General features: G+C 38.4%; 1 protein-coding gene across 1 annotated transcript in view; it reads left to right on the top strand.

Annotated features, from left to right (window-relative positions):
- The window catches only part of LOC104021743 (vasoactive intestinal polypeptide receptor 1), a 29,925-nt gene extending 5,649 nt beyond the window's left edge, over window positions 1-24,276 (top strand). Inside the window, exons 2-13 of the mRNA XM_009475341.2 lie at window positions 3,938-4,037; window positions 7,721-7,828; window positions 8,570-8,679; window positions 11,490-11,587; window positions 12,747-12,879; window positions 13,314-13,467; window positions 15,932-15,992; window positions 17,868-17,937; window positions 18,818-18,909; window positions 19,928-20,057; window positions 21,372-21,413; window positions 24,088-24,276. Coding sequence (XP_009473616.1) covers window positions 3,938-4,037; window positions 7,721-7,828; window positions 8,570-8,679; window positions 11,490-11,587; window positions 12,747-12,879; window positions 13,314-13,467; window positions 15,932-15,992; window positions 17,868-17,937; window positions 18,818-18,909; window positions 19,928-20,057; window positions 21,372-21,413; window positions 24,088-24,276 — 1,287 coding nt within the window. The remainder of the gene's footprint in view (window positions 1-3,937; window positions 4,038-7,720; window positions 7,829-8,569; window positions 8,680-11,489; window positions 11,588-12,746; window positions 12,880-13,313; window positions 13,468-15,931; window positions 15,993-17,867; window positions 17,938-18,817; window positions 18,910-19,927; window positions 20,058-21,371; window positions 21,414-24,087) is intronic.
- Window positions 24,277-25,374: the final 1,098 nt, after the last annotated feature.

The following is a 25,374-nucleotide window of genomic DNA, read 5'->3' as shown; positions in this document are numbered from 1 at the left end:
GGAGCTACTCTTCCTACAGGAGCGCAGTCATTACAGCAGACGCCTCCCAAATTGCACTGTGTCCCTGCAACACATGCAGGGCCCCTGCTTTCTAGAAAGCCCCATCACCTAACCATTGTAGGCAGATTAGAGCAACAACATGCACTTTTCTCTCAAGGCACTGTGAGATTAATAACAAAAAATAAGTAAGCCATATCCAACAAATCACAAATAATATTCTGCCCGGAAGGCTTTTCTTTAACTGTAAAATGGTTTAATGTCTTTCTTAAAGCCTGAGGAAAACCAACAAATTGAAGCATCATCACTGTTCTCAATTTCTTGTATATGTGTCATTTTTTTCTTGTTTTTTTTTTTCTTTTTTTTTTTTTTTGTAACAGTGGGATTACTTCCAGTAAGGCTACAAGATTATTAGTTAACAACACAAGCCTAATTTTGGCTTCTTACAGGGTGATCTGTAGGTTACATCTGCAATTGCACTTGATCTTGATTTTCAAACACTGAAATGTCAGTAATATTTAACCTATGCACTGGCCTACAACAAAAACTGAGCTCTGGTGGCTATAGCCACCCCCAACCCAAATCCAGTAACCCAGAAGCAAATAAAATGTGAGCATGTTGATTCATTGCTTAGCTATTGGTTGTAGTGGGGTTGACTACAATCTCACCATTGGTGAGTATCACCAGCAGTAGGTCTGGATTTCTAGAATAAATTGTAAAATTGTGTTTTCTGGTGATTCATCACTGCTTTCAGAGGCAGGAATCTGCAGTACATGAACTGGGGATCTGATCTGTTATGGAAATTCCTCTGTCATGTGTAAAGCCAATACAGTACAACTTCCCTGCAGGTAGGGTGTGGGCTCCCCCAACCACTGTAAAGGAATAGCACTCCACTCATTTCAGTGCAGCGCTCCTGAATTATGGTGACTGAGGGTGTGCTTCAACAGGTGTAGATTTACCAAAGGAGAGAAAAAAGGGCATGCATCCTACTTCGAGCAGCAGGCAGGCTGGCACACATATTCAATGTTCAACATACCATTTGGGAGAGCTCAGCCACTTAGTCCCTCATTTATGTTCCACCTGCATCTGCTGCATTTGTTCCTTAAACTGGCATTTGGAGAAAGATAACCCTTCCTCCTCTGAAACTTTTCATAACTAATTATGTGTGTTTCCACTGTTCTCAGCACCCCTGGCATGAGGAGGGAGTTAAGTTAACCCATCTCTCCCAAGTGCTTTTTCCTCAAAGGCATTTCAAATCTGCTTTCATGGTTTTGATTTCATTTTGGGTTATGACTGGCCATTGCTTTCAAGCCTTTTGCCAGAGGACTCAGTATAGATGGTAAGTTGTATAGCATCATGTCAAGCTGTCATAACTTAAACATCAAGCCTAAGAATATTCCAAATACAAAGTTTCTCAGCAGTAACAGAGTCCAGAAATTCCAGAAAGTAGAGAAATTACTTTCCTGTCCAGCTGAATCCATCTCTATAAACTGAAACAGTGCAATATTTATGTAGCAATCATTTTATTACTACTACTCAAATAATCCATTTGTTATGCAGGTAGAATGCAAAGTGAAATGTATGTTAAAAGATAAAGCAATGAGTGGGGATCCTATTAATACTTGAAAAATTTCATTTCAAAATCGTGTTACTATAGTTGAACAGCAAGAAGCACTATTTTGAGTCACTCCTGCTCATTTATAAAATGTATTTTGAATTACCCACTGGAGGAATATAATGCATGAAAAAAGCCATATCTTAATTTTATTTTCAAAAGGTGTCCTTAATCCTTTTTCTGTTCTAATATTAGGATGTATGAACCATCTCTAGGGCCTCATAATTAAAGACAGTCTGTCTATGCTACTTTAAAACCCAAATGTAGGCAGAATTTTTAAAGGTTTTTAAAGATAAAGTTGTGTTCTATTTTTTTTCCCCTAGGCAGATATTATTGCTAAAATGTAATAGTCTACATGACTTCCAGTAAAGTTTCTGTGGAGGCTAAAAGAAGTCCTGGTTGCACTGCTCACTGAAAACATTCTGAAAGCCAATAAATCAACTTCCTGAGACTGAAAAGGCAATATAGCAGTGATGTTTTCATCTGTATTGTGTTTTCAGAGTCATTAGGGGTTTAGAATGGCCTACAGTCTTCCTCAGACATGTCTCAGAAAGCCTTCAATCCATCATTTCAATTAAAATCACTACCCCCGAAGCCCCTCTGTCTTTACCTTGAATAGCATAGCTTGCAAAGGAGAAAACCCTCTGCTCTATTCCATGTAAGACTCCCTATGTCTTGAAGATCCCAATATCCCAGAGGAGGCTTTGGTGCAATATTCAGTTGTCTGAATACAGTTCAATTGCTTTCTAGACTCTACTGACTCTATTGACTCTTATTGACTCTCGGTTTAATTCAGTTACCTAAACATGGGTGCGTAGAATTATTTGAGACACCAAATAATGCATTTGAGACTTCTGCATGGGGCTGGCAAAATTAATGAAGAATCTACACAAGAGAGCTGAGATACCCTATAGCATCCCAAATGGGATTCACCATTCCTGGACAAGTGAGACGTCCTTTAAATTTCCATGGATGACAAAAGAAGCTCAGATAACAAGGCCCCATGTAGACACTTACATTGTAGATTCTTTCTCAGAATTTAGTTGCTTTTCCAGAGGCAATAATTTTGGGATGTTCTAGAGTATTAAGAATATCTTCGCAATCACAGCAGATTGATGCAGGACTACAAGGGACATGCAACTTTCTGGAGTGGGAGATGGAGGCCAAGCAAAATGCATGACAGTACCTAAATGGCATTAGATATCTGTACTTAAGAAGATGAATCCAGATCCCATTCAACAACTGCTGTCTAGAAATCCATTTAGCTATCTAAATGTAGGTATCTTAATCTGCGAGTTAAATATCGTTCCATAAGCTCCAAAAGAAGCCACTAATTTTTTTCTCATTTCTTCATCTGGTAAAATGGAAACAGTGCCTCTGTCTAAGGAGTATGTAGCGACGCTGCATCCTCAGACAGTATGTTGATAAAATTTTTTAATCACTCAGATTAAACTATGGCCAAGACTGTCATTTTTCTAATTTCTCTAAATTCTTGGATCTCAGTATTTCTTATTTAAGCCCCAATGGACATAAAACTTCTGCTCCTATTTATTGCTTCTGGTTTTGTAATTATACCAACTGTATTCTGAAGGGAAAAGCTTACACCATGCTTTCTCATTAGAGCACTATAATCTCAAGGTTTCAAAGAAGACCAGGAGCCCATTCTATTAGTATCAGCATTGAAGCAGAGTAGGCACACCCTCCTGAAGAGTAATTAAGACTTTATTGTCACACGTAGGGCTAATTCCTCCAATTGGGGAGCTCCCAAGAATCAAAATAGGAATATTTAGCCAATAGATAGTTCTGAACACCCAAAATAATTAACTAAAAAAACCACAACAACATGTGTATTTAAATAAATTTATTTATTTTTATTTGTTTTACAGAGTCAGGCTACATGTATATTTGGGGGACTCAGTCTGAATATTCCCATAGCTGACGGATTCATTCAGTTTTGGCCAGTTGACAAATAGCTGGAGATCCAAAGACTGTGAAATCCATTTAAGTTTTGGGAAAAACATAGGTGTAAAGAAGAGGTAGTATAAATGTCCAGATTAGAGAAGAGGTGCTATGTGAGCTTGACTGTTGCGATACCCTGCAGAATCCATACGAGTATGCACATCCAGATGCATATACAAATTGATAAATGTATGAGATCACAGCCTCCTTCTGCCTGTCCCTTTTGCAGAAAAATCTTCAGCTGGTGTTTTCACATTCTTCGACCTCAAAGTATCAGCCACAAGGTACAAACTGGAAAGAAACCTGGCTTTTCTCATTTCGATAATCACAGAACTTCTTGGTTTGTTTTGTATTTCTCTCACCAAGGTTGCGGGAATCCATCCAGAATGCAAGATATTCCAGCAAGTGGTCAAAGAGGAGGCTCTCTGCTTAGAAAAGAATGAATCTGTTTCACCTGATCTTAAAGGTAACAGTCCTGATTGTCAAGCTCTGATATGAATATCCCTTTCATATCATTTCAGGGGCACAATGTCAAGATACCATTTATTCTCATGAGTCAAGATTTGATTCCTATTTCGTTTGGTTTCTTAATAGTTTGAAGTGCTTCTTCTATAGGCTGGAACTTTACCTCATTTCATTTTAGACATCTTTAAATGCTCAATGTCTAAGTTAGGACTTGTCTTCTTAGATTTCCTTAAAGTAAATGGAGGAAGATGGGTGTCCCTAGAACATGCTTCACTGCTTCTGGTTTAGATGCTTACTTTAGGATGAGACGAATCATTCTCCGGAGTCATATTTCTCTATTAACTACAGAATGAGACTAAGACGATTAGTTCAGACCCTGACAAGTTTAGATGCTTAGTTAGGGCAGGAAAGCCCTACTTGGAATGTCTTACATTCCTAAAGTATTTGGTGTGTTCTTTACTTATATCCAAAACTGCAAAGAAACTTCCACAGAAGACACTGAAAAGCATGCTGAAATTATATTGTGTTGGGAATCATTCTGGTGAAAATGTTCTTTGTGGGAAAAAAAAAAAGAAAGAAGAAAATAATCCCAACTTCTTCAAAATATTTTATTTCTACATTTTTGGAGGTTCTTTGTTTCTTTGTTTGTTTGAAAAGATTTATTGTGGTGGTGTTTTGAAATCTATTACATGCTTAAATATAAATTTTGAAAATTAAAATGAACATTTCAGGGAGCCTGTAAAATATTTTTAAAATGCTCTGTAGGGGGGTCTCTTTACTGGAGTTTTGGCATTGTGGAGACATATTTTGAATTGATTCAAAGTGAAATTTCAAAATGTTCAAACTCTTTCAAAAGTTCAGTCATATTTTTCTGGCCAGCTCTGCTGAGAAAAGTATGAATCCACCTCAGTGAGATTTTTCAGTTGGCATGAATTATCAGACATCCATTTTCTACAGAGGAGTTATGAGACAAAGATGCCTCATGCACTTAGTATGAATAGAAATATTGCAACCACCTGGATGTCTGCCTTTAGCAGCCTACTGAAATTTAGAGACTGATCCCCAGGATATTTCCTTTATCTTCGTATTTATTTTCCTGCAGTCTTTCAAATCACTCTAATGTCTGATATCCTTCTTGTATTTGCCTACTCTATATTAGTGGAATTTTTCCCCCTTTTAATCAAGTCCAGAATACCTCCTGGACACATTTTGCACTTGGAACACCCAGTAACACACCCAAAAAAAGTTCTGGCAAAAATCAGGCATTTTCGATAATGATTTATTACATACGTTACAGTATGACATTCCAAGTATTTTTCTCTTTACCAGAAAAATAACTACATGATTTGGGAATCCTCTTTGTAGCAAAGGCTTTTCAAAGAAATAAAAACCACTCAAACTTCTGTTAAACTATTTAAAAATCTTGAACCTAATCTTCTCAAAGCTCTCCTTTCCACCTTTTATTCCCTAGAGATGGAAAAACTTTAATGAAAATTTGTTCTGGTATTTACTGCCTTTCTCAATATAGTTTAAAATGAAACATTAGATCTGGAAAAACAATTAATCCCCAATATTTTATCTGGGGTATTTTAAAACTAGACTAAAATTGGTAAAAGTCCCTGGTTTGCATTTCAGTTTTCAGGAATCACACATGAGATAACCTGAAGGATCACAATTTGTACAGAGTTACTTCTCAATACTCACAGAGAATCCAAGCTGGAATTAGTCTACGTTGCAGACTTTTTAGTCTAAAGTAGTTCCACTTTATTCTTGTTGTACAAAGTGATGCCTAATGAGTGCCATCAGTAGAGTCCAGGGTACAATTCCTCTCATCTTGAAGTAGATGTGTAAAATAGGCCACTTGAATCAAGCTCTAAAAATGCTTATTTTTCCCCATTGTCTAAAACAGAAAGAGCCCTGGGTTACTGAAGAAGACTTAAATATCTATGATGTCAACTACTTGATACAACTCCGACTGCAGTTGTCTTGATGGTGTCTCAGCTGACTCGGACAATTATTAGTCTCTAGAAAACCTTGGTGTGTAAAATGTTCTTGCTGCCTCTGCACTCAGTGGTTTCTCTGGTATAAACTGTAGAAGTCACTGGAAATGAAGCCAGATCTAAGACTTGAAACATACAGGTTCCATTCCTCTGTAAGGTCACCTGATTCTGGTTTTTAACCCCACATTGTCAAATATGATAGATTTTTAGACCCAGCTCCCCAAAGGTACTATAGTCCCTCTCAGAGGGACCCTTTAAGTCCCTAAGTCTAAGTGTGTGGGCCACTGCATGTCTAAGTGGGAGTCATATTACCTGACATTATTAATCTGAAAATTAGCAGCCTAGTTTAGGCTATAATCATCAGAGAGACCTAGGTATTTGCAGTGAGTGATTCATCCCATCCTCAGAAAGGAGCAGCCAATATATAGGATGAATCATATGCTGGAAGTCCCTGTCTCTTTCTACTGATTATGGAGGGAACATAGCTAAGATTAGCTAACGTATTTTAGACAATTACAATTAGAGATAATGAATCAGGGCTTCTATTTTCCAATCTGGCAAATCGGGGATACCAGGAATTTCATCCTCCCAAGGGTGATGTGAGGATAATGCTGTGGGAGATTCTCAGGACTATCCTTTCGGAAGAAGAAGAGTAACTTTGCTTAGCTACAGGCAAGTAATATTGCTTCCACATTTCAGCTCTTGACAATTTTAGATTTGCCTTGTCATCAGTCACAGAGGAAACAGAAAAGAATCAGTGAAAGAAAATAACACCTCCCAAACGAAACTCATGCACTGCTTTATATCCACCTTACGACTATCTAGGGATTAGTTTCAGTTACAGCACAGTGCTTCTTTTATTGTTTCAGGCACCTTTACATGCTGATAATTTTTCTGTGCTGCACCCACACCTACTTGCCAACAGACACTGCGTGACCACAGCTTGAGTCTCAATGTGATGCATCCGTGACAAAGCTGTGATTAACTATAACTTCTGAAAACACTTTTTGTCAGACTCATAGCTAGTATCATGCCCTGTGTCATCAGCTAACAGCCTCTGGTTTAGGGAACTTCATGAATGCCAGCCAGTCAGACCTACTCCTGATGATCATTATTGTATATGATGCTGAGAGATGTTCTTCTAGTTTGGGATGAATCTAATCCCTGTGGAAGTCCATTGTAAAAATGCTGTTGATTGCCTAAGACCAAGACTTCAGCCCTTACTTCCTTTAAGTCAGGTGAAACTGATAGACTTTAAGCATGGAATCAAGAGACTAAGGCTCTTAAGTCTGATGTTTTTCAGTTAGACTCTGAAACCTGTAAGGAGAAATCTCAAGTGTTAGTATTTATTCAATATTTTGATTTTGGTGAATTTTGTTTTGACAATAAAAAGAGCTCCAGTTGATTTGACTTGCAGATTGTGTCTGCTTGAATTTCAGGTACATTCTCTCATGAGATAAGGTGGGGGAAGGTCCAGCCGGAATGCCAAGTGTATATGGGAGCAACAATGCATTCAAAGAGAAGAGGAAAACAACACAATCCTTCATTTGCAGAGCTGCATGTCCTGTTGTGGCTCTTTTCATGCATGTGAATTAGTGAGAAAGCCACAGACAATCTCATTACGGAAGATCAACTATGTGATGTTCTATGTGTGTTTCTTTATTTAGAGGCACTTTTTTTTCAGGATGCACCAGAGATTGGGATGGGCTAACCTGCTGGCCCAGAGCCACTTTTGGGGAAGTGGTTAAAGTTGCCTGTCCGAGATTTTTTGAAGAAATCACCAATGTCCATGGCAAGACTTTTTTCCTATTCTTTTTAACCCTAGATATTTTGAAAATAAATTTTAATAGTTAAAGATTCAGTAGCTTGCTTATTTTCCTGATTCACAATGCTATTTTATGTCAATCGACATAGAGTAATTATCCAGATACACATCTTGGCTTATGGTCAATATTTGGTGCTCTTCTGTTTTGTGTTATGCTGTACTAATTGTCAAGTCTCTTTGGTGGCCTAAAAAAATATGAGTAATTGCTCTATGTTGCTAAGGTTATAAAGGAATAGAAGTATGTCATAGAATCACTGATTTATCAAGTCATAGAATAATTAACGTTAGAAAGGTCTTCTAGTCCAATCATCCAGTCAGAGCACGACCAAGTTCAAAAATTGTATCTAACTTCAAAGCTAGATCAGGTGGTGCAGGACTTTGTTCACAAGCACAAATTACGTTGTAAATGCAGGATAGACTGCATAATTTGATCTCCTCTGTGTAAAGATTGAATTTGCAGAATGAATTTCCTATATGAAATGTAGAAGTTCCACTGCATCTTGAAATGAATGGGAACATCTGTCTCAATTTTTCAAATGATAGATATATAGAATATTATGACTCTGTAGCTAATCTAGTCATAGGTTACTAGACCTGTAAGTGCCTAACTTAAGAGCCAAAGTAGAAATAAAAATTTGTTGTTTCTTGTCAAAACTTAAAGAACACCTCTGTCTATAATTCATTCTCTGGTATATTTTACCATTAAAGGCTTCCTTCAGAGAAACTGTACACAGGAGGCATATTGGTCAGAACCATTCCCACCATACACCATTGCCTGTGGATTCGATGAAGGTTCCAGTAAAGGGCCTGAGGATCAGGTGAGTTTTTGATTTCCTGCTTGTGGACATCTCCAGAGCACCCTCTTTTAGCATGCTGAATAGTTGGATGCTCCTGCACAGATAAGCCTTGTCAGAATCCAGTAATTACCCATCTTCAGTGCTAAGCTCAAACCTTTTAGGTATATTTAGAGACTGTTTAACAAATTAGGCTTAATATACAGCAAAGGAGTAGCAGGTAGCACTTTCCTCTCTATCCAGTTGTCTCGTCTTGGTGTTAATCAGTAGACTCAAGATTAGTTCACTTCTGCCTAACAAAGACTTTGGTTCTCTGACAGAGGTGATTTGAATCCACATCATGCACCCATCTCCAAGGGAAGCCCTACCAACCAGTCTGTGGGGAATTTTTCAGGGAAAATTCATTTGGTTCCCTCCTGTTACTTGTTTTTCCAGATTTTCTTTGAGTTAGAGAAAAAGATTCCATAACTTCATAGCATGGTGGTCAATGCACATCTCTAGGAGGGAACTCTTGCATGCCATTGAGTATTTTCACACTTCATCTTACATATTCAGTGGAGTAGAAAATGAATCTCTATTTTTCTTATCTGAAGAGCATCATTAGGTGCTCAGTTAGGCTCCAGGAGTGTTTCTTTCTCACCCACATCTTCATATGATTTAAATTTCCATGTTCCTCATCATTGACTTGGCCACAGGGTAGGAATGCCTCGCACTGCATTGGTGGTGTTAGTGCCTCAGTGGTGAGCTTTGCCTCCTGGCGGAAGGTTGTTGATTAACAGAGACGTGCTCCTTGCTTCTGCCTCTTGAGTTCTGACCTTTGCTAAATGGCACAGTTCCAGCATGAGAGAATAGGTGTGTTTCCATCCTCTCATCTTCTGTCTGTATGGGGAAAGGCTCATACATCTTGTACAAATGCACGAGCTCCTGGGGTACATCACTGCCTCCTCCTTCCATTGTGGTATTTTGATAGAAGAAATAGACTACTTCCAATCTATGAAAGAAAAGACTGACTCATGCCTCTCCTTGTGAGTTTTTGGTTCTCCAGGCATGAAAGCTCAAACATAGCAGCACTAGTTCAGGTGACTGAATCTTTAGGAATTGTAGACACAATTGGCGTCAGCTATTTGGCTCCATGAACTTAGAAACCCAAGCACAATTGTAATAGGCAGTACAGATATCTGGAGCTCAATTCCACACCTGTAAACTGAGAATATTTGTACTTTTTTACCCTGTGGGGAAGCTAGAAAGATAAATGTTTAAAAAACTTCTGGAAAGTTGCTGGAAATCATGCAAACAGTTCAGAAGCAGTGTGAGACTGGTAAGGTGCCATGTGTTCTGGTGCACAGTTCTGCAGCCATGGGGCCAGCTGCTGTGGCATGGCTCTCACTCATAGAGCTAAACTCTCTTACTCTCCAGACCAGGGTGGCTTTCTCCAAGCAGTCCCTGCCTTGTGCTAAGCCAGGCATAGTCTGTAGCTGGACTAGGCTGAAATCAAGCAAGGGACTATATTTACATTTTAACATTATGGAAGATTTCAAGGCAGAGATCATGTCTGTGCTGTGACGGTGTTTAGTTTGTTATTCCAGACAAATCCACCAAGTCTATAAAAGGAAGATAAGATCAGTAAGCTCTACTGTATTGTAAACATAGGGAAGTAGGTGAGAAGAATCCCACTTATATTCTAAGAGAACCACTTGTTTTGTATTTTGTATCTGCAGTGAGGACTTATGATGTCTTCTGCATATAGTGCTGTTTTTTTAGCTACCCTACAAAACCAGATAAAATGCATCAAAATACTTCATTGTTCAATTGAGGAACTTATTTTCTAATTTTCAGCTCTGTTTTGAAAATACTGTATAAAAGATTAGGACTATTTCAGAAACACCAGGATGACTCCTAGGTTGTCAGGGTTGCATGATTTATTTATGGATCTACTTAAAATTGCTAATCGGTTGTCTCCACCTAGAATTGCTGCCTTTTGGGTAAACAGAGTTTGGATCAATTAGAGAACAAAGTGTCCATTGCGTTTGCAAGGAGGAAATTTGCCTGGATTCAGATAATTTAGTTTCTTGGGATTTTGAGTAATTAGGTGATCTTGTAGTGAATCAGAATAAAATTTGCATAGCTAAAGCAATGTAAACATGCTTCATTTTTCTTGGGACATAATATATTTGAATGCAAAAGAAACAAACAAATGAACTATAAAGAATTTACAGTGTTACGGTATGCAGCTACTTAATGAACTGTTTGTCCAAAGAATTAAAGACTGTGAGGTTATTTTCTTGGCTTTAACTTTCCTACCTCCACAGTGTGATGTGATTGTTACCCAGTGTTTCCGTTTCCTCACCTGCAAAATGCAAGTTTTATTTCTCCTTTAACTATAGCTGTTTGTGAAAATTAACACATCAAATCAGTGGGAAACATCCTTTGAGCTAAACAAAATAAAATCTGGCCCAAGTCTAAAGTAAGTGATGGGTTCACAAATCACCCATCAGCAAGCCTCAGTGCCCTAGAGTCTTTAGGTACCTACAGGAGAAAATGTAGTTACTTAACAAAAGTGATGTTTTCCTGTTGAACTTGCTCAAAATGGTCACTATTTCATATGAGCTTGTGGGCTGTGGAACCTGTCTCATATGTAAGGTTATGTAGGCTTCAAAAGAAAAAAAGTTGTGTTAGCAACGGAGGGAAAAACCTGAATCAGATCTTGAGCACGCAAAGCAGCACATAGGTGATGGGACTGACTAGTAAGGGAAAATGTATTTTAGTGAAATAAGCACACCAGCATGCATGCTGCATAACCACCAGCATTGGTCTGTGTTCTCTTTTTCTCATAGAAATCATATTATTCTGCATTTTGGCGTGTCTACACTGCTGGCTATGCAGCATCAGTGACTTCACTCGTTACAGCTCTAATTGTCTTTGCTGCCTTCAGGTAAAAAAAAATGGTCTCTTTTTCAGGATATCTTAAAATAGCCTCATCCTAATTCCTCTCAAGCCCTCTGTGTTTTTATTTTGTGGGATTTTTTTATTATTATTCTCAAATCCTTCTCAGACATAACACCGTTGATGGCAATGGGTCCTTCTCTGTTCATGTTGTGGCATTTCCCTGCAAATGTTAAAACAATAAAGCTGGCTGGCCAGTCTATCTAAGTCTCTTTAATGACACCATACAGTGGAAATGCTCCAGCCTGTTATCACTATTAACATGAGATAACTGTTCCTCCAGTGCATAGCAGGACCGAGTGTCTCAGTTTACAGTAGTAATTCTCAGTTTACAGTAGTAATTCTAAACTGTCCTTTCCCTCTGTGAAAGACCATTGCTTCCATAACTGGGAGCTATAGAAAGAGATTTAAAGAAATTTAAATATCATGTTTGATGATGTTGGATATTAGGAAATGGATCCTGATTTTGACTGGCTCCAATGCACTTGGACAAAAGCCTTAAGCTTACTCTGCAGCCTTAAGCTGCAGCCTTAAGCTTACTCTGCAGACTGGAGTACAGAGCACAGAAGCCACTTCCTAACTGGAGTGGATTTTCAGTCTCAAAGGTCACATCACTTCTAGAGATACCCAGGACCAAGAGGCTTATCTGTCCAAACCTTGAAGGAGAGTCCTTCACCTCAAGGTCAAACTGTGGACAGAGTAATCTAGGGACATGCAGTCTAGGATAAGGCAGCTACTTCTCTGGCAGCCATCCCACAACATGTGACTGACACCTATTCAATACTCTGTTTTCCTCTGGCCAGAAAGGGGCTGAAGAGCCTGTTGCAAACTTGTTCAACAAAAAATGCTATTTAGAATAATTAAGAGGCATTATTGCAATAAGAGCCAAGAGTTCCAGAGTTACTTTCTGCTTCTGGCATGTCCTTTAAATGTGTGGATATTCAAGGACAATTACACTAGCACTTTTATTAGCTTAAACGGATAATAACTGCTCTGCTCCCTTGTGTCTACCTCCCTCTTAAATAGTGACAGATCATTTATTTGCTTTGGAAGGTGTCTGAAGTCACCCTGTATTCCTGTCTGAGTTTTGATGAGACCATGAGAAATTTCTCTTGAAGAGCAACTTTTATTTTCTCTTTCCATGTCAGAAAATTCCACTGTACACGGAATTACATCCATATGCACCTGTTTGTCTCCTTTATCCTGAGAGCGATTGCTGTTTTCACCAAAGATGCTGTTTTGTTTGCAGATGAAACTATGGACCACTGCTTAATGTCAACGGTACTAAACTTCCCCCTCTCTTATCCTTGGTTTAACATTTAATTCTTGGCCTGAAGAGAACATGGAGATTTCTTAATCCCATTTCTCTTTAGTTTGCTAGAACTGAAATATTAAAACAAGCAATATTACAGAAACCCAAAGACCAAGTGCTATGGCTACATTGAGCCTTGATATGCGAGGTACAGGTCTGTTGACTCTAATGAAGCTGTAACAAATTCTATCAGCGAAGAATTTCATCTATAAGAGATGGCCAATGTTTCCCTTTCAAAAAACTGAAGTAAAGTCAATTGAAATGATGTAATCCCAAAACTACTGAAATTTTGTAATAATTTCTTCATTCTTGTGTGGTAACATTGAATTTTGCCTATATTTGTAAAGAAACCAGACACAATGGAGAGTAGACCTAATAGTTTTTATTTCCTCTGCATTTCCAGGTTGCTTGTAAGGCTGCTGTGGCGTTCTTCCAGTTCAGTATTTTAGCCAATTTCTTCTGGCTTCTTATAGAAGGGATATACCTGCAAACACTGCTTTTGCTGACTTTTGTTTCAGACAAGCAGTATGTATGGTGGTTCATATTTACTGGCTGGGGTTAGTACTCTTTTCCTCTTTGTGTTATTTAGTATTTCCATTTACTTTCAGATCTAGACAAAATATTTGTTCTGAGATAAAAGGTGCCTATCAAAGGTGCCACCTTTCTGATGAAAGTTGCCCATTCATCCAGTATTACTACATCGAAACCATACCATTATTCTGTCTTTCTTCTTATCTTGTTAGATATTTAACCATTCAAAACTTTGAAGGAGAGACTAGGATGGATTACTAGAAGCACTATGTTATACCTACTCAAAAGACTACAGCATTCCTCTTTATGATTGGAATTAATTTCATGCAACTACAGTAATTTAAAAGTTAGCCATCTAGTCTAATCTAAGCTATCTACATTGAGGTGCTGGAGCGTGTCCAAAGAAGGGCAACGAAGCTGGTGAAGGGTCTGGAGCACAAGGCTTATGAGGAGCGGCTGAGGGAGCTGGGGTTGTTTAGCCTGGAGAAGAGGAGGCTGAGGGGAGACCTTATCGCTCTCTACAACTACCTGAAAGGAGGTTGTAGCGAGGTGAGGGTCAGTCTCTTCTCCCCAGTAACAAGTGATAGGACGAGAGGTAACGGCCTCAAGCTGCGCCAGGGGAGGTTTAGGTTAGACATTAGGAAACACTTCTTCACCGAAAGGGTGGTCAAGCATTGGAACAGGCTGCCCAGGGAAGTGGTTGAGTCCCCATCCCTGGAGGTATTTAAAGAATGGATAGATGTGGTGCTCGAGGACATGGTTTAGTGGTGGGCTTGGCAGTGCTGGGTTAATGGTTGGACTCGATGATGATCTTAAGGGTCTTTTCCAACCTTGATGATTCTATGATTCTATGATTCTATCTCTCCAGGTTTTTTCTGCAGTCAGTAGAGTGAGATATGCATATTGTGGTGGTGACTAATCCAGTCCTCAAGTAGATGAGTAATGTGGCTGGATAACATCCTAGAAACACGTTGCCTTTCTCCACTGACTAAAGAAGTTTGGGTGACTAACTTTAAGTGGACATTTTGCTTTTAGTAAGCAGAATTAGACAGAGTAATCTTAAATCATGTTGAGTTCAGGCCTAGGAATCAAAAATTCTTTTTTTTTTTTTTTTTCAGAAACCTTCTGGCTTAGGGAATCATTTGATTTTATACAGCAATTAAAATTATCTCTGATTTTTAGAATATGTGCATGTAATACATAAAATTTCTTTCACGGCAAAGAATTGTTTATTGTGAATCTCAGATATTCTTGTACCTCATCTTGGCTACTTTAAAATCAAGGAACCCAAATCAAGTGGTTACATGACATTTTTGGCTTAACAGTGAAATTCAAATTCTCCTGAAGTAAATAGTAATTTATCCTTCATTTTCAGATTCTCAGACTTTTTTTATGTCATTAAATTTTAAGCATCTGAAATTGATAATGAGGATGTTAATTTGGAGCTATTCCAATAATGATATCCTGAAACTAGATGCTTAGACCTTGATCAGTCACAGCTCACTTGAGATAACGAAGAAAACACCTCAATTAATAATATAGTAATCCTCACCTCCTATAGTCAATGGAAAGTGAGAGACATCTCAGGGGCAACTCAGGTCTTAGGTGATATAGATGTAAATATTACTCTTGATTAACTAAAAAGGCGACTTGAACTGAATATAGTCCCGGTTTAAAGGCCTTGAACAAAGGTCTAAATTTAGGAAGGACAACTTCTGGGCCTTTCCTACAAAACTCAAATGATACTTAGAAAGATATTACCTACATTTCTATAGATTTATCAGTGAAAATGTCACCTGCTTCAAATTAGAGTCCCTTTTCTGGCAGCTTTGAAAGTCACTTAGTCTTTGGAAATTCAATTCCACAGAATGAGAGCAAAACCAATTGCTAGTTTATAGATCTGCTTAAAAAAAAAGAAAAAAAAGAAATAACTATTCAGTCATAAACGCAGAAGGATAAGCAGTGACAAAGAGAGGCTGAAAATCACCAGTTCTTGGATTTAGCTAAATTTTCATGAAATGCTCATCAGTTGGTGGGTCTAGAGTGATTAGTAGAGGCTCCTTAGGACAAAAATGTGAACTGTTCCAGCTAGCATACAAAGAATTGTATGCTGGCTACAATTCAAAAGATAAAAGAGCTTTAGCTAAATAAATGATTCCTCCAGCTTCACAAGGGCTCATAATTCATATCCAAACCTTCAAGTAATTTTTAGCTGTTATTTTTTAAAAGATACTTTCACAGCATCCCCTATTCTCCTTTGTTTTTATTTCATTCTTCTGCTTTTTTTTCTTTTTTTTTTTTTTCCTTTTTTTCCTTCCCTGAACAGTAAGTTAAGTTCTTTCATAAAAGGTTATTTAAAATTGTCTGGCTCATTGTTTGACCTTTAATGTACATCCAATCTGCGGCACTGTGAACCTTCTTGGAATAAAGTTTCCATGGGACAAGATATTCAAAATAATTTTATTGTGTGTTTCATGTTGATTTGTCCAGGAGCTCCCTCTGCTGTGATGTTTGCTTGGGTCCTCACAAGAATCCATCGACAAAATACTGGGTAAGTCAGAGCTTGGATAAGGAAGAAAAGGACATCCTATTTTGTATTGTATTTTAATTTGTTGGTGGGGAAAAAAAAAACAACAAAAAACAATAAAGCAAAGAAAAATTGTTCCAAAGTTGTTCCTCTTATCTTTAAACTTCATATGAAAATAAGTGAGAAAATAGTTTTAAGTCTTCTGATTTTGATGTGCATATATGGAATAATAAAACTTGGAAATATCATAGTAAGTATTGAAACTTCATTTAGTTTTCCAATGCCCAGTCCTTGAAATAATTATATTTTAAGAAAATCACTGCTTCTGTATGAAATCAGCCATAAATTACTAACCCTAATCTCTTCAAATAAGTATCTCCTAAACAAACACATTATGTCCTGATACATAGTTTCTTCTTTCATTTCCATTCAGTTCTTTGATTCTTTTTTTATTATTTTCTTTTTTTTATTTTTATCTTTTAATATGAGAGCCAGGAATAATGCAGATGATTGTTTACTAAAAGCTGCCCTGATCAGCTGGAAAAGATATTATTTTCCACCTACCTGGTCAGGACTCAGATTAAAGATGTAGAAGCAGTAAGTTCTGTGGTCCACCACATTTAGCACATCCTATTTTCCTTTCCTTATAATACTGCAGTACATCTGCAGAAGAAGTTCTCTGCTGTAATGTTTCATAAGTGGAAGTGGTCTACCTTTCCACATCATGTGTTTCCTTTTTGTAGCCAGGAGAGGTGCGAGGAAGATTTCATTTTTCCTCCTTTCCCACTGCTCCTCTTCCAAAGAATTGTTGGGTTTATCTGTTGGATCTGTAGCAGAAGAATCTGGCACAAGATACTCCAGTTACAGAGAGAGTTCAGAAAACGGTGGAGAGCAGGAACAAGAGCTCTGACAAGTTCTCACAGGCTTAAAGAGGGGGCTGAAAAGTGTCTGAACTTCAGATGTGCTTCCAGCAAAATTCTTAACCACTCAGTTGACTTCTCTGATGTATTTTAGATGTTCACTTTAACATGAGATTAATTGTGTCCTGCTGTATTGATCTTTGACTGCAAAGGAAGTGTAGTTGAATAGATGAAGACATCTACAACGTCAGATAAATCTCCATTCATTTGGCTGCTCTTCTAATACTAGATATATAAACAAGCTACAGTAACAGAACCACTCATCTTTTACCTAATTGCCTAGTAAATGGGAAACCCAAGTTCTTCAGACACAGCTGGTCTGAACTCACATTGCTCACACTGCAAAGATATACCTTGCACTCCGACATGCTGGGATAATCCACCATCTGTAAACTTTATTGTTATGCAGCCAAATATCCTGTGTCACAAAACTGGAAGGGAAAATACAGGAAAAGGGAGCATGATATAACCTAACATGTATGGTACTTGACTGGAGGGAGTTAAGCGGGACTGTTATTGATGTTAAATACAGGAAAGCCTCAAAACAAGGACCAAAAGCCCATTCTGCTTCCCTTCAGGATACCTTTACTAGGGCTCTAGATTTTTCTTGCGTATTTTCTCATGACCCCAAAGCCATTACATTCACGGATGCACAGTAGTTTAGTCTCTGATCTGTACCCTGTAAAACAGTCACTTTTTCAACAGAAAAGCAAGAAAGAAGTCTGAAAATACAAACGTGCATTTTTTGACTTTGCTTTGGTTCTTCAACCCTTGTCTCTTCCTGAATGAACTTCCTTCAGATTGGGCTGCACAGAAACTTTTACAGAGGTATCAGGATACGAGTACTGGCAAGGGCCTTTAAATAGTGATTTAAAACTTAGTGCCCATCACTTTCCTGTTCTGTGACAGAAATACTTTCATGTGTTGTGAAAAGCTCACATGGGATAAATAATATCACTGGTTTTGTTTGCTGTTTCAGATGTTGGGATGATGATGAAAATGGAGTGGTGCTATGGATCATCAAAGGCCCCATTCTGCTAACCGTATTAGTATGTTTTTTCATTTTGTTTTGAGTATCTTTGAAATGTGAAAGCTAAGTTAGTGTCTCCTTTCAGTAAACTGGGAGAAAAGCAATAGCACATGCTATGTTATTGAATTTCAAATTGTTGGAAATTATTGTATAGCACATGGTTTTGTTGCTGGTTTTGCTGGTTTTGTTGTCGTCATATCCCCCCCAACTCCCCCGCCCGACACCCTAAATCACAACCTAAAGGGTAAATTCTATATTTTCTAGAGTCATGCTAGGTCATAATGGAATCACCTTGACACCTCCCTTCCACTTACGACAGTCGTGTCTGTGTCTCTGTGAGTCATTTCTGAAGAAAGGCAATCCATACTGGCAAGACTCTTAGATAATATGAACCTGGTTTAATACAAGAAATACATATAGATCATTTTATCTAGTATATTTTTAAAATCAGTTCTTAAGATGTAAACTTAAGACAAAAAATCTCCCCTAAACACACATTCATTCTACCTAAATTTAGGGATGAAACAGTACGCCATTTAGGACTGCGCCTGTTATAATACCTGTCATAAACAATGAAGGGAACAAGGGGGACTATTTAGACCTTGTAAGATCTGCTAGGTTCTAACAGTGAATACTAGGACTTAGTATCAGACATAAAATGATATTGAGATATGTAGGTCTATATTCATTCAACATAACTTTCAGCATATCTTTATGTATAACTATGTATCGGTGGAAAAAATAATACTATTTCTAATGCTATTGATTTGATCTGTGAGCAGATCTCCACTGGTTTGTACAGTGCAATTCCTATAACTGGGAATTTTCAGTTAATTTGTATCAACTGAAGATATGTCTTGATTTGTAGTAAGTTTACAGATTTTGTCTTGTCTTTTCAGATTAACTTTATTATATTTATTAATGTGATCAGAATCCTAGTCCATAAATTGAAATCTCAAGAGGGAGGAGGGAGCCATTCAAGCCACTTCGTGTAAGTATTTCTGAGTCTCTTGATATTGACCTGTTCTAGCTGCTATAAGAGATGTTTTATGGGCAGGAACACAAAATGTTCTACTCCTTACTAATAGAAAGAGAAATCCCCAGAAGAAATAACAATGTAAACTTTCCTTTTCATCCCAAATATCACATCTCTCTTTTTCTTCATGGGGAGGAGGGGGGGGGTGAATGTGTTGGGGACAACGAGAAAAGTAAAATATAAAATATTACAACTCCAACAGGACCCAGCTTGAAAGTGTAAACACTAAATGTCAGGTAATGAGTTCATCTTGCTTCCAGTCCTTTCCACACAAATGGCCACATAGAGAAAGATGCAGAAAATTTCCTTCAAATTCTTAGCAGTAATATGATGCTGATGTTCTGGTAACTGAACCTAGTTCTTCTTGTTTACAATCCCCTTCATGATCAATGGAGATCTCATCAATGCAGTCAGAGGACTCTAGTGAGATATTTGACTCATTCTAAGATATATAGGTATGGCTGTTGTTAGTTATGGCACAGGATTTAGCATAAACCAGTGCCCTTCTGGAGTGAGCTGAAGGCCAAGCAGAATACCCTAGGACATCACCTAGAGTGATGGGCTCTTACACCACTGTTTAAGCAACTGAATCAAGTCCTATGGACAGTGATGATTAGATCTCCATTGACAGTTTTGGAAGTTGAGACGCTTATATGGGGGATACCAATATGTGATTGAGACTAGTTTCAGAATAGATCACAGTACTTAGTTTGGTGCCCTTGTTTTTGCATGTATAGCAGGGAGAAGAACCCTTAAAGGACAATCCAGAAAACTTGCATGCTGATTTGTTCATCTTTGTTCACCAGGTGTTGACGGTGGGAGTGGCAGAAAGTAATCTTCCTGTAACTTCATTGGATGTAGTTGCCTCCATTCTGGAACTGTCCTCTGTATTAAAAGTTGTTCCAACATATAATTTCTATCACTAATTCCATATTTCTAACAGTGCATTGCTCTTTAATTCTTGGTTTGCCAGGAGACTTGCTAAATCCACGTTACTCTTGATCCCTCTCTTTGGAGTACACTACATTGTATTCGCATTTTTCCCAGAAAGCACCGGTCTGGAAGCTCGCCTTTATATTGAGCTGGGCTTGGGTTCTTTTCAGGTAAGCTGGACAAAATATTTACCAGTACTAAGAGGTTTGGGCTGAAATACCACAGTCTCAGGAGTTTCACATTTTAGGTTGGTTATTAGAGCAGGTGTTAATAATGTGTCTGAATTCAACACACACATTCCATCTTACTTCTTCGCAAGCTCTTTCTGTAGTTTGTTCCCTTATCTAATTATTTGAAATCTCACACTAGTTTTGATTTCTGACTCAGACTTCATATTAATAATCACAATAAAAAATACTTCTATATTGAATAACGATGACTGAGTACCATGAAGACCAGTCTATGGATTAAGGTGAACTGATTGAAATTAATTCCACATATAATAAAAGTGACAATAAGAGGACTGAAAAAATAAGGACAATGTATAACAACCTCTTCTGTCCTCACCCTTTAGCAGTAATGAATCCAACATGTAAATACTTCTTCATTTCTTTTATTTTGCTATACCACTGTTCAGAACAATATCATGGGTCTGAGAGGGCCAGGGCCTGGGTAAGCTGCACTTTGTAATAAATAGCTGAGGTCTTTTTCCTTCCCTTTTGCCCTGTACACCACAACAGCTTGTTCAGGTTCATATGTGTTGAAAATGATCCCTCTTCTTTGCTTACCTCTGAACCATGGCTGGACACTGTTTGCAAAAATACTTGTTGGCCCAAGACAAAGCTATGTCATGGACAATGTTGACGTTTTAACAACATGTAGAAGCAAAGGTCAGTGTTCAGGGCTGTGCCTTGTTCAGTTTACTAATACAGATGTGGTCTAGCATCGTCCAGTGTTTGCACAGTCTGTGGAATGGCTTGGGTCCCAGCTGCCTAACACTCCCCCAAACAATGCCTGACTGTAGTTCTGGGTAAATATGAACCCAAGACCTTTCCCAATAGGTTGTTCAAACACAGTCATAGTCTTCTGAATGAAATAAGATAGTTGAACAGTAAATATGAAAACCAGCAGGTCCTCACCCAGTTTATTCACTACTGTACATACAGACTAGAACAAGACAGAGGTCTCTACTACCTTATCTGAGGAAGAACTTTTTTGCAGGATACAGTAAACAGTAAGTTAGTCCTTAGTGTCTCCATACAAGGAGGATAATATACATAGAGTGTTGCCAGTCCACTGAGGAATTAAATCCTATTATGAAAATCCAATAAATAGTGCCACATCACCTAAATTCCAGTGGAACAATGGAAAATGGGTATTTTTGTTGTCTTACTCAAATTTTGAATGAAACCTGATGTCTCTCTCTGATTCTATGCTTTAAATCCTAACGGTTGCCTTTTTTGTCCCTACCCTTCCTGTCCTAGGGTTTTGTTGTTGCTCTTCTATATTGCTTCTCAAATGCAGAGGTGAGTAGCAAGTACATAAGATTACCAAAACCTGTTAAACTCATGGGCCACTCTTGTTTTTCTTTTTTTTTTTTTTTTTCTTATTTCCAGAACAGATCTGTGCTTTGATCTGCTCCTGAAAGCATGAAATACCCATATCTTTTTCCCCTGGTACCTTTGTTGACTTTATTTGTATTCATACAGTTCTGACAGAAGGACACAAAATAAGCTTTGAAGCAATGACCCTTTACAAATGGTTGGCAACTTTCCTGTCAGGGGAATTTTTTTCTGCTTTGTGTCTGATAGGTATCATGATGTCTCAATGGAAAGCTCGTAACCTTCCTTACTTTTTTTAGGTTTATTTTCTCCCTCTGAGTTTCTTACCTTTCCCTTTCCTTTTCCTTTTCCCTTTCCTATTCCCTTCTCCAGGGCAGCCTGTGTGTTTTCAGTAGTTTTGTTCAAATACTTTCTTTCCTGTTTTTTGTAATGTCATTAGAATTTGGATAATTCCCTGTAGTACATTTTGGAGAGCCTGTCATTTTAAAAACTAACAGCTTCCCACAGAACGGAGGAGAGTTATCTGGATTTCCTTGTGTAAACACTGTATGGATTGCCAGAATTTGCTTGCGCTTTCCCCAAAAGCCATGAAGCAAGGGCCATGAGAAAATGTAAAAACACATCTCATCCTCACAAAAGTGTGTAGGTTAGATGAGAAGAATGACCCACTAACAGTGCCTCAGTATTCCCACCAGCTTACTCTGAACACTTTCATAGAGGAGGGTAAATAGAAGTGAAATTAATCCTACCCAAGGATGAATGATGCCTAAAATATGTTTTCTACTTAGGAAAACAATTTATAATGGCCATTCTAGTGCTGTTCTGAGAGAGTGCCTTCAGGACTAACTGTAAATACAGAATGCTCTACTTCCCACCTGCCTTCTGTCTGCATAGACTCCTTGCCAACAGCCTTTAAATAGCTTGCATATTGTATCTCACCACACACAAATCTACTAGGTGTTAAAAAAGGATCAGGCAGAGGGTGACCTCTGGCGCTAAGGTTGAGTGGGATGGGTTGGCTTGTGTCCATGCTGCTTAGGGATAACTGCTTCTGGAGCAGATTGGCCATTCATTACAACTTGGCAGTGGATTCTTCCTGCATCTGTTATGGTTCCCTGCAATCATAAAAACTTGTATTTTCTTTCTGTGTGTTCCTTCAGTTTTAAGTATCTGCAGCAATGTGAGAGACTGTGCTGCTGCCAAGCAGGGTGGTATCTGTATGGGATGAAACTGGTATTGTATGTCCTGATTTTTGGAATAAGGTAAACAGGAGTGTTGAAGGGCCTTGAGCTTGCTGGGATAGTACTGGAGTACTGGCTTGGTGGAGGAAGCCTGCTTTTATTTACTAGAGTCTTGAAAGCTCCAGAAGGCCTGTTCTGTCCATACTTGAAGTTGCACACAGGGGCTGGCATGTCTGTATGATAACAGAGAGAATAAATGCAGAATAGGGGCCACCTCAATGATAAATATTGCCAGTGAATTTCAGGGAACCCTGATATACTTCTGCATGTCCCACCCTCCTTTCTGTACGTCGCTATAGAACCTGTACCTAGTAGAGGATTAGGCAACAGAATTACTAGATGAATTCCTAAGTTCAAAGTACTTAAATAACATTTATCCATACATACATCCCCTGTAAGAATTAATGGTTTCACTTAGTTTATTTCTGCATTTAATTTGGAGTGGTTTTGTGCTAATGGTGCTACAACTATAACACTGTCATACATTTTCAACACTAATGACAGCCACAGAGTATGGCAGCTATGTGGTTAAAAGTGTTTGACATATCTTCTTAGTTTAGGATGGCATTTGTAAATTACTTTGTAGACATTCAGGAGAGCCACCCCCCTTTCAGGAGAACGAGGAGATGAAGCTGAACGTGAACAGAGGTAACAGGGCACAGCAAGCAATTAATCCACAGGAGCAGACTGCTGATGTGAACGGTGGCAAGGACTGCGTGTTTCCTGCACCTACTTGCTCTCCCTCTGCTACAGCTTTGAGTGTGAGCTGCTTTATGTAGGGCAACAGAATCTGCTTTCGCACTGTCCCCTCGCCCTGGTCCCAGTAGTGTCAATAGTCCACCAGGCCATGGACCTCCAGGGTTGTTCAATCTACCTGTTAGTTGTGTGTCAGATGGTAAAAAAATCAGTTTTGCCTATGCTTTTGAGGATCCCTGAGACCTCTCTCAAATGTAATATATATTAAGTTGATTCAGAGTCAGTAAGGGATCTTTAAGAAGGATTTTAACCTGGATAAACTGAAAGCCTGGAGGATGACCCTTGTTGTACATAGCAGGTCACAGCAAGGAGGCACAGAAGATTCAGTATGAGGAAAAATAAAAATTATACAAAAAGGCAAAAATATTTATGAAGCAGACCCATAACAATAAAAAAGAAACTGCAGTCAAAAACTTCCCTGTCATCCTCTGAATTTCGGAAATTAAGTCTTGTTTATTTTTAAAAAGTGAATAAGGACATAGTTTAAGTTCTAAAACTGTATTAAGGCTTAATCCTGATTGATCTAGGTGTCTTTGTGCATCTGGGCTAAGCAGTCAGGCAGACATTTTGGAGTATTTTACATTCAGCGCCCACTAAGTCTTAATTTTCTGAGTCTTTGTTTTTAAATTCCTTTTCTATAGGTTCAAAGTGAACTGAAGAAACAACTGTGCAAATGGCAGTATCAAGAATACCTGAACTTCACTCACAAACATGGGACTTTGTCCAGCGAAAACAGTCCAGTCAACTATGTCACTCAGTTATCACTGCTTGAAAAAATCAGTCCAAAAAGGAAAACATCTGTGTACCAGAATGGTGTAACTTCTGTCTGAGCTTTTCCAGCAGGATGACTTGCTGTGACATTGTAACATACTACCTAAGAGATGGCCAGCTGGATTCTTTATGGCTTTCCATAGTGTCAAGAGCCTTCTGCAAATTTCATATCCTGAATGTGAGCTGCTTTTCTCACCTGGTACAGATCAGTCTTGTAACCCTGGTTCTCTCTCTCCTTAAGCATATAAAATCCACTTGTTTTGTTGTGAAAAGCCAGACCTTGAGCTAGTGTGAGTCAACAGGTTAGCACCCAAAAGAAAGGAACTACATTAACTTCTCCCAGGCCCAGCACATTTGTCACGTCTTTGTGAGTGTTTCCCAAAATTTCCAGTTTTCTAGAGCACTATTCCTAATCTTCATTTGAAACAGTTATGTGGTGGCAAATGTTTGCCATAATGATTAATGATGTTTTAATAGTTCTTTTGAGACAACTTGAGCCAACTTAATGGAATTACACATGGAAACTTGCTAAGCACGTACCATGGAGCAGCAACCTCCTTTAAAGGAATCTCAAAGTGTCTCAAGAGTGACATAAAAAAAGAATGAGCTACAATATCTGCTTGGGTTTTTTTCTTCCATGCCTGTTGAACACAGAGATTAAATTAGGCCAGAGGACCCCAAGCCCTTTTTTGTCTATAGTAAAACATGGAGTAGCTGAACATTAGGCAGATTATGTGTGTATGAAAGAAGAACATAAAGCAAACCCAATGCAGTATGTCAGCTGGGCTACCTTAGCTAAGAATAACTTACAGACCTAGTCTTAGTATCTGGATGCCAGTCCTTGTGTTCCTGGAACGGACCTTCTGCCACTGTAACCTTGAAGGCTGGCTGGATCCATCCATGAAATACACAATTAAACTGTGATTTTGTGCTTTTTTTGGGACCTCCCTTTGAGGACTAATCTGCTGTGATTGCTGTGATTATCTCAGTCCTGCCCATCATTTCTCAGCTCATTATCACTCCACTCGTTGTTTCCAGGGTCAGAATTATCAACACAGCAGCGTGGTCTAGTGAAGCAAAGTATGGCCTAGTAAAACAGAGTGAACCAATGTTGTGCTTGCATCACTTCTTTGGGTGGCCTTCCACTTTCTCCATGC

This window comes from Nipponia nippon, unplaced genomic scaffold (genome assembly GCF_047370975.1).
Source record: "Nipponia nippon isolate SJK-2023a ecotype South Korea unplaced genomic scaffold, ASM4737097v1 scaffold_1, whole genome shotgun sequence".
Classification (NCBI taxonomy): domain Eukaryota; kingdom Metazoa; phylum Chordata; class Aves; order Pelecaniformes; family Threskiornithidae; genus Nipponia; species Nipponia nippon.
The sequence above is the reverse complement of the archived record's forward strand: the minus strand, read 5'-3'. Positions and strand labels throughout refer to the sequence as shown.